The 10011-nt window shown below is 41.2% G+C and overlaps 1 protein-coding gene across 2 annotated transcripts in view; it reads right to left on the reverse strand.

Moving 5' to 3' along the window:
* Positions 1–9712, reverse strand: part of LOC109924847 (palmitoyltransferase ZDHHC15B-like) — a 69733-nt gene extending 60021 nt beyond the window's left edge. For both annotated transcript variants that reach the window (XM_048605241.1, XM_048605240.1), the window contains exon 1: positions 9450–9712. In XM_048605241.1, coding sequence (XP_048461198.1) covers positions 9450–9567 — 118 coding nt within the window. In that variant the 5' untranslated portion in view covers positions 9568–9712. The remainder of the gene's footprint in view (positions 1–9449) is intronic.
* Positions 9713–10011: the final 299 nt, after the last annotated feature.

Below are 10011 nucleotides of genomic sequence, written 5' to 3' on the forward strand. Positions count from 1 at the left end.
CTGTTTCCGTGCTGTATGACTCTGTAACTCTAAGAGAGAGCATCCTTTCCACATTCAACCTGTCAACACCGCTCAGGACTTTATACTTTTCAATTAAATCACATATTACCCTTCTAAACTCTAATGGAAAGCCTAGCGTATCCAGTCTTTCCTTGTAAGGCAAACCCACCCATTCCAATGACCAATTTCTCTGAACCGTGACCAATGCATTTACATCCTTCCTCATGCACAGTGCTTTAGATGTGGTCTCAGCAATGCCCTGTATAACTGAAGCATAACCTCCCCACTTCTGTACTTAAATCCCCTTGCAATAAACAATAAATTCTATTAGCTTTCCTAACTACTTTACTGTACCTGCATTCTAACCTTTTGGGATTCATATACTAAGACATTCCAATCACTCCGCATCTCTAAGCTCTACAATCTATAAAACTGCACAATTTTACATTTTCTCCCATTAGACTCCATCTTCTCAATCACTTAGCCTATCTTTGTAGCTTCCTTGTGTCCTCTTCACAGCTCTATTTCTCTCTCTACAGATGGTGCCCACCTTGCTGAGTATTCCAGAATTCTCTGTTTCTATTTCAGATTTACAAAATCTACAGCATTTTACATTTACGTAGATTAAGGAGAATTTAATCACTCCCAAACTGTAACATTGATTGCTAACCTTCTCTATTTTCACACCCTATGAAAATGCTCTCTTTCAGTCCGAATGAGCAGTCACACCTAAAATGTTAACCTATCTTTGCACTTTCAATGGATTGCTGAATATTTTCAGGATTTTATGGTTTTGTTTCTCATCTTCATTTGAGGCCAGACATTATTTTCACAGCACATAATGTGGCAGAGAAGTGTGAACAGTTGGCAAAGTAGCAATCTTGAGATATAGCCTTAATTTTGATGGCTAGAAGGTTTGCATTCCCAATGGACTAGATCACGGTAGAAAGTGAGCATACTATCTATTGCTGGGTCTACGCTTATACTGTGCATCTCATTAGAAAATGCTGAGATTCAGTGACAGTGTGCTGTCACTAAATCCAAACTTTCTATTAGGTTCAAAGTCTGGGGAGTAACTGGCAAGATTTGGGTAGAATTACACCACGGTTATGTAATGGCTCTTAAGAATCTCTGTGGAATTTGGCTGGAATCTATCCTGAAAGAGCAGGATCGAACTCCGTCTCAAATGCAAGCATTACACTGTAATTCTGTCCTACCCATTGGGATATTCGAAACAAATCATTAAAAACAAATCACCAAATTTGATCTAAATTTCCAAAACAAAAGACTGGATAAAAAGACTGACCTTCTACAAAATCTGCAACATGTAAATTGAATTAGAATCTTCTACTAGCAGTTTGTATGGCCTGCATTTCTGTCCTTCAACAAACTACAGAAGTTTAATTACTGGCGTCCTGACAGCACAGGGAGGATTGAAAATTGAAAATCCTCGCAAAAAACCCTGCAGCACCGAATTTAAAATCCAGTGCAACTACAATAAATCCACACACAAGAGTATTTAAATTAAAAATATAATAAAGCCCATTTCTGTATTCCCCCTACTCAAAATATCCTGTTCCGCATGTTATTTGAAGGTTCACTTAATTTCATTGATCACATGTTGTTTCATGCACAGTACAAAGTTATAATCAAAAAGTACAAGCTACATGAATCCATAAACAGAAATAAAATCCAACCTTAACCAGCAGTCAATTTGATTTTGAAGCGGCATACTTTATTCTGACAAATCTCACATGTTGCTCAGATAATAAGGTAAATTAAAAGGAGCTCTTTCACTTCCAGAAAGACTTTTGACAAAGACCTGCAGCAGAGATATTATCCACATGAATAAATGTTATGAAATAAGAAATGGTTATTGCAAGTTCTGGGGATATTCATAAGAAATGTTGGGTCTCCATTTCATTGTCTTCCTTTAAGGTCCTCCTTCAAACTGGCCTCTTGGATCAAATACAATCTTCTGTATATTGGGACAGTGCTCATTTGTTTGCTATTTCCTCTCAGAAATGTCATTTTTAAAAATATATATGCTAACAGTATTATGTTATTAAAAGTTACTGATGAAACAAAGTATCTAGTGGGCCATGTTGCAGCATACATAAATGGCCAGGATTTGAGAAGAGTCATAGAGCCATACAGTACGGAAACAGACCCTTCGGTCCAACAGGCCCATGCCAAACATAATCCCAAACTAAACTAGTCTCACTACCTGCCCCTGGCCCATATCCATCCAAAACTTTCCTTTTCATATATCTGTCCAAATGTCTTTTAAACATTGTAATTGTATCTGCATCTACCAGTTCATCAGGATATTCATTCCACACGAGAACCACCCTCTGTGTAAAAAATTTGCCTCTCGTGTCTTTTTAAATCTCTCTCGTCTCACCTTAAAAAAGTGCCCTTAGTCTTGAAATTCCCCATCCTAGGGAGAAGGCAACTACCATTAACTCTATCTATACCTCTCATTATTTTATAAACTTCTATCAGGGTGCCCCTCAATCTCTTATGCTCCAGTGAAGAAAGTCCCAGCCTATCCAGCCACTCAAACCTTCCATACCTGGCAACATTCTGGTAAATCTCTTCTGAACCCTCTCCACCTTGATAATATCCTTCCTACAACTGGGCGACCAGAACTGGACACAGTATTCCAGAAGAGGCCTCACCAATGTCCTGTACAACCTCAACATGACTTCCCAACTCCTATTGTCAAAGGACTGAGTAATGAAGGCAAGCGTGCCAAATGCCTTTTTAACCACCCTGTCTATATGTGATGCAAACTTAAAACAGCTATGTACCTGAACCCCTAGGTCTCTCTGTTCTACAACACCAAACAAGGCCCTACCGTTAATTGTATAGCCTTATGCTTGTTTGTTGTACCAAAATGCAATACTTTGCATTTATTCAGATTCAACTCCACCTGCCATTTTCAGCCCATTAACCCATTTGATCAAGATCTCTTCGTCATCTTAAAAAATCTTTTTCCCCATCTATTATGCCACCAATTTTGGTATCATCCGCAAACTTACTAACCCTGCCTGCTATATTCTCATCCAAATCATTTATATAAATGATAAACAAACGAGCCCCAAAACTGTCTCCTTTGGAACACCGCTGGTGAGAGGCCGCCCATTTGAAAAGCAACTAAATAACAACTGCACCTCCCAGTCGCGAACCATTTCAACTCCCCCTCCCATTCCTCAGACGACATGTCCATCCTGGGCCTACTGCAGTGCCACAATGATGCCACCCGAAGGTTGCAGGAACAGCAACTCGTATTCCGCTTGGGAACCCTGCAGCCCAATGGTATCAATGTGGATTTCACAAGCTTCAAAATCTCCCCTCCCCCTACCGCATCCCAAAACCAGCCCAGCTCGTCCCTGGCTCCCTAACCTGTTCTTCCTCCCACCTATCCCCTCCTCCCACCTCAAGCCACACCCCCATCTCTGACCTACTAACCTCATCCTGCCCTCTTGATCTGTCCATCCTCCCTGGACTGACCTATCCCGTCCCTAACTCCCCACCTACACTCACCTTTACTGGCTCCATCTCCGCCTCTTCGACCTGTCTGTTTCCTCTCCACCTATCTTCTCCTCTATCCATCTTCTATCTGCCTCCCCCTCTCTCCCTATTTATTTCAGAACCCCCTTCCCCTCCCCCATTTCTGATGAAGGGTCTAGGCCCGAAACGTCAGCTTTCCTGCTCCTATGATGCTGCTTGGCCTGCTGTGTTCATCCAGCTCTACACCTTGTTATCTCCACCATTACTCTCTGTCTCCTGCCATTAAGCCATTTACGCATCCAATTAACAAGCTCACCCTGAATCACATATCACCCAACTTTATTAGGTAGTCTACCGCGCGGAACCTTATCAAAGACTTTACTAAAATCCAAATAAACAACGTCTACGATTCTGCCATCAACAGTCTTTTTGGTAACTTCCTCAAAAACTCAATCAAGTTTGTGAGACATAATTTTCCTCACACAAAACCATGCTGACTATCCCCAATCAACTTCTACCTCTCCAAATGTCCGTAAATCCTATCTTTTATAATCACTTCCAGCAATTTACCCACAACTGAAGTCAGACTCACAGGTGTATAGCTCCCCAGTTTCTCCTTACAACCATCCCTAAACAAAGGTGCAATATTAGGCACCCTCCAGTCATCAGGCACCTCACCTATAGTTATAGATGATGCAGATATTTCTCCAAGGGGTCTTGTAATTTCCTCCCTTACATCCCACAATGTTCTGGGTTACATTGGATCAGGCCCCAGAGATTTATCCACTTTTATATTCTCCAAGACCTCCCAAACATCCTCTTCTATAATGTTAACTGTTTTTAAAACACCAAAAGTTTATTTCTTTGCATTCTCTAGACTCCATTGCTTTCTCTACAGTAAAAACTGACACAAAATATTCATTTAGTGTCTCTCCCATCTCCTGAGGTTCATCACAAAGACAACCTCCTCGATCTTTAAGAGGCCCTGCCCTCTCTCTAGTTACTCTCTTGCTCTTAAGGTATTTGTAAAATCTCTTTGGATTATCCTTAACCTTATCTGCCAATGCTATCTCATATCCCCTTTTTGCCTTCCTGATTTCTCTCTTAAGAATGCCCCTACACTCATCACATTGATTAAGGTATTCAATTGAACCAAGTTGTCTGTACCTAAAATAAGATTCTCTTTTATTCTTGACTAGAACTTCAATATTTTTATTCATCTATTGTTCCTTAATCTTACCAGTTCACCCCTCACTCTAACAGGAACAAAATATCTCTGAACTGTCGTCATCACACTCTTGAATGCATCACACTTGTCAGATGTCTTTTTACCTGCAAACAGTCTACTCCAATCAACTTTTGAACGTTCTTGTCTCGTACCATTAAAATTTGCCTTACTCCAATTAAAAACTTTCACTTTCATGGAAGGCTTATCCTTTTGCATAACCATTTTGAAACTAATAGAATTATGATCGCTAGACCCAAAGTGTTTCCCCACTTTTATTTCAGTTACCTTCCCTGCCTTATTGCCCAAAATGTCTGGTTTTGTTCCTTCTCTAGTTCGAGCATCCACATATTGATAAAGAAAATTTTCTTGATCACATTTGACAAATTCTTCACCTCCAAACCTTTAACACTATGGTAGTCAATGTTTGAAAGATTAAAATTCCCTTATATTACAACATTATTATGCTTACATATATTGCAGATCTCCCTACATGTTTGTTTCTCAATTTCCCTCTTACTATTAGGGGCCCTGTAGTAAAATCCCTTTCTTATTTGTAATTTCCTTTTTTATTTGTAATTTCTACCCATATATTTTCACTGAATGAGTTTTCAGAAATATCTTTCCTAGTTATAGCAGTAATATATTCCGTAATCAAAACCCCCCTCCTTTCTTGCCTCCTTTTCTATCCTTCCTGTAGCATCTAAAACCCAGAACATTCAGCTACCAGTCTTGTCCATCTTTCAGCCAAGCTTCTGCAATAGCTATGACATTCCAATCCCATATTCTTAAACATGCCCTGAGTTCATCAGCCTTACCTGTGAGCCCCTTGCATTGAAATAAATGCAATTTAGTTCTTCAGTTACTACCTACTCTGACTCTCTCTTGTCTTTCTTTTCTAATTGATGTTCTATCCTCACATTCAGAACTTTCCCCATCAATCCTTCTGTTTAGACTGCTACTTAGAATTCTTCCATTCCCCGTCTCTATCAGAATAAATTGTCCTTTAATTGAATGAGCAAATTTCCCTACTAAGATATTGGTCACTTTCCAGTTTAGGTTAGACCCATTCTTCTTGAACAGGTCTTTTCTATTCAAAAGACATGGAATACTAGAGCTTAGGGGCTAGGTACCTGAAGGAACAGTGCAGCAATTAAAATTGGGGACATACAAAAGTCAATGCAATGCAGTGATCTGAGGGCTGTAGTTCAGAGAGCTTTTCAGAGATTGGGTAGGGAGGGTGGAGGTAGGGAGGCAAGTGGGGAGCTGGTGAAACCATGAAAGAATTTCAAAACTAAGATGAGAATTTTAAAATTAAGACACTGCCAGTCTGGAAGATAATGTAGGTCAGTGAGCAAGGGACAATGAATCAACAGGACTTGGTGATAGTTAGGATACAACCAGAGTTTTGGACATACTCAACTTTATGTCAGGTGAAAGATGGGAGACTTGCTAGGTCAGCATGAGAATAACTGTCTACAGTTAAGTGCATCAGTGCAGAGGGATCTGGGTGCCTTTGTACACGAATCACAGAAAGCAGGTATGCAGGTGCAGCGTATAATAAGAAAGGCAAATGGAATCCTGGCATTTATTGCAAAAGGACTCGATTAAAGAAGTAAAAAAACTGTTGCTACAATTGTACAGGACATTGGTGAGATCACACCTGGAGTATTGTGTCCAGTTTTGGTCTCCTTCCTTGAGGAAGGATGTGGTAGCACTGAAGACAGTTCAGGGGAGGCTCACCAGATTGATTCCAGGGATGAAAGGGCTGGTGTACAAGGAGTGGCTGAATAGCTTGGGCTTGTACTCGCTGGAGTTCAGAAGAATGAGGGGGGAATCTGGTTGAGATATATTAAATGCTAAAGGGGATTGATAAGGTGGATGTTGAACTGATGATCCCCTTTGTGGGATGGTGTCCAACAAAAGGTTATACATGTAAAGAGAAGGTAGGTTCAAAACTGAGATGTGGAGAAACTATTACTCTCAGAGGGTTGTGAATCTGTGGAACTCACTGCCCCAGAGTGCAGGAGAGGCAGAATCAATCAACAGATTCAAGAAAGATATGTTTCTGTTGAAAAGCAGGACAAAGGACTATGGGGAGCAGACAGGAGAGTTGATAAGATCAGGCATGATCATGTCAAAAGGCTGAGCCAATTTGAAGGTCTGAATTCATAATTTCTATATTTCAGCAGCAGTTATAGAGTCATAGTCATAGTCATAGTCATAGTCGTAGAGTGATACAGCACAGTAACAGACACTTTGGTTCAATTTGTCCACGCTGACCAGACACCCCAATCTGACATAGTCCTATTTGCCAGGGAGTTGAAACAGCAGTGGTGCCAAGGGATGCTACAGAAATAGAAATGGGCAGTCTTGGTAACACAGTGGATGTGTGGCTGGAAGCTCATCTCAGGGTAAAATGTGATATCAGGGTTGTGTACAGTCCGCTCTGGCCTCAGACACTTACTATGGAGGAGGGATGAAGTCAATGTCGGCAGAGTAGGGTTTGTGTTGATGATCAATGACGACAGCAACAGACATCCAAGTATTTAGCTCAAATAAACTTCTGCTGATCAAATGCTAGTCATTGGACAAACCTTGATTTGTCATAGAATGATGGAAATATTACAGCGTATGGTGACATTCATCCCAAATGTTCATGATGGCTCTGTATAATAGCAACTTATTCAGTTTCATGCCTCTACTTCTTTCTCTTCAGATAAATATGTAATGCTCTTCTAAAGTCTTAGTCAGTGGAGGGGTTGGTAGAGGTGACGTTCACGCAAGTCCGGGTATCATCAGCGTACATACGGAACCTGATGTTTTCTTTTCTCTATAGAAACAGCACATAGAACAAGAAACAAAAATACAGAAGCTGCTGGAAAAGCTCAGCAGATCTGGCAGCATCTGTGAAGAAAAAGAATCAGAGTTAACTGGTCACTGGACCCGAAACATTAACTCTGATTTTTTCTTTACAGATGCTGCCAGACCTGCTGAGCTTTTCCAGCAACTTCTGTTTTTGTTCCTGATTTACAACATCCGCAGTTCTTTTGGTTTTTACATAGAATGAGAAACTGGAGATGCTAACAATATAGTATTGGGGGGGGGCACCAGAGGTAATGATGTGGGAATAGGAAGAGAATCATTGCAGGTTATGAGGTGCTTGGGGACCCTGCAGCCTTCCAGAATCAATATCGAGTTCAATAACTTTAAGGCTTGCGCTCTCCTACGTCCTCACCCCAAACTCCACAATTCAGGCCTTGTCATCACATAGTCTACTATTACACACCACCCATTGTTAGTCACTCACAGTCCCCATTAATAGTTATTACTCTTTTAGCCAGATCGTTATCCACTCCTTTGTCTGTCCAAACACTCTTCTCTCTCTTTGGGCCGTATCCCCATGTATCGTTTATACCTTACCCCCTTCCTCCACACATCTTATGCGCATAAACCAACATTTTCTCAGCTACCGTCAGTTCTGAGGAAGGGTAACTCAACCTGAAATGTTAACTCTGATTTCTGTCCACAGATGCTGCCAGACCTGCTGAGCTTTTCCAGCAATTTCTATTTTTGTCTTTGAAAAATGGTGTCCAATTAGCTAGATGTCAAAAGAAATACGGAAGTACAACAGACTTAACATTAACCATTTCCAGACATTGAGGAGTAGCAAACAACACTGTAAACATAATCCATCAAATCAGAAGTGGACAGAAGCTGTTCTGTTAAAACTATGCTGTTCCCCGGTCATGATTCAACCTAATCAGAGTATTCAGTTCTAGACATCTATACAACAGAGAAACATCAAACCGCAGAGCAGATCTATAGGATTCATTCGTGGAACTACAGATGAATTTGAGAAAACATTGCAGAGATGAGGAATAGAAAACATAAATCCAGAGCACTACTTAAAGTTTAAAAAAAAGGACGGTCAGACAAAGGAACTTAGTACAAACTAGTAAAAAGAAAATTCAGGACAGAATCAAAAAGCAGTTCTTCATTCAAGAGTGACTTGACACTAGACACTGATTCTAAAAATGTATCACCATCAGAGCTAAGAAATTACTCGAGTGAAACAGCAACACTACAGCTATTTCAGAATGCTGCTTATGTTGGAAAAATATTCACCACAGACCTGGTTACACTCATCTCAATCTACAAACAGGACACGTAACTGACATTATCAGCTTATTCAACCATAGCACTGACAGAAAACTAACTGTAATAAAACTATTTACGTTAGTTAAAAATCAACCTGCTTGCTTTAAAGCCATAAAGGGGGAAACAAAGCGGAGGCAAATGGAAACTTGGAGTAAATCTGTAACATACTCATATGTATCTTTCAATATAACCTAGCATAATCTGACAAGAATCTTAACGCTGTTACGCACAAACTTTAATAGGTGAGCTTCTAAAAGACTAACTTCAGATTTTAGTGTAAATTAAATGAAAGCATAAATGGGACTGACAATAGCACAGTGCCTAAAGAATCTTATTTAAATATTACATTTAAACACACACATAACAGAAGCTGAGCAGTGACTTCTTGCATTTCGAGATCCTGATGTCCTGACAGATTGTAAGAGGTCAAAATACTCAGCCTGATGTGATCTGAACCTTGATGTTAACAGACTTTTATCCCTGAGTGGATGTGCCCAATAACTTCCTACTCCTGTCAACATCAATTCCACAACAAAGAGCCACTTACACACACACAGCTCGAACACATAGGCGTAGTAAGACCATAGCACGACCAAGGTGATGATAAGCACCGGAATCCAGGCCAATATGCGCTGACAGCACCACAGCCCCCGCGATATCGCCATCTTCCCTACCCGGCCTACCGGCCGGCACCTGCACAACACCGTCACGACCGAAACCCCAAGCGCCCGCGTCGCCTCTCCTCTCACAGGCTCCGCCGGACGCCTACGCCTTCTTCGGCTCTTCCCGGAGCGGAGCCCGCCTGATTCGGGTCTCTCCGGAGCGGTGCCTGTCTTCTTCGGCACTCTCCGGAGGGGAGCTGGTCCTCTTCGGTTCTTCCCGGAACAGAGCCCGCTTGATCCGGCGCTTCCCGGAGGGGAGCCCCATCTTCGGGTCTTTCCGGACTTCTTCGACAGCTTTCGTCCAACATAATCAAAAGAGAGTTGTGTAGAGATGCTGTGTCGCCCTCTAACGCTGAGAGTTATCAAACCCTTGCAATCCACACTGTCTTCCCAGGACAGTAACACTGACTGTATTGGTTGGGTGCTGTCTGTATTTGAATCCGGTAT

Source organism: Rhincodon typus, chromosome 14, assembly GCF_021869965.1.
Source record: "Rhincodon typus isolate 14 chromosome 14, sRhiTyp1.1, whole genome shotgun sequence".
Classification (NCBI taxonomy): Eukaryota; Metazoa; Chordata; class Chondrichthyes; order Orectolobiformes; family Rhincodontidae; genus Rhincodon; species Rhincodon typus.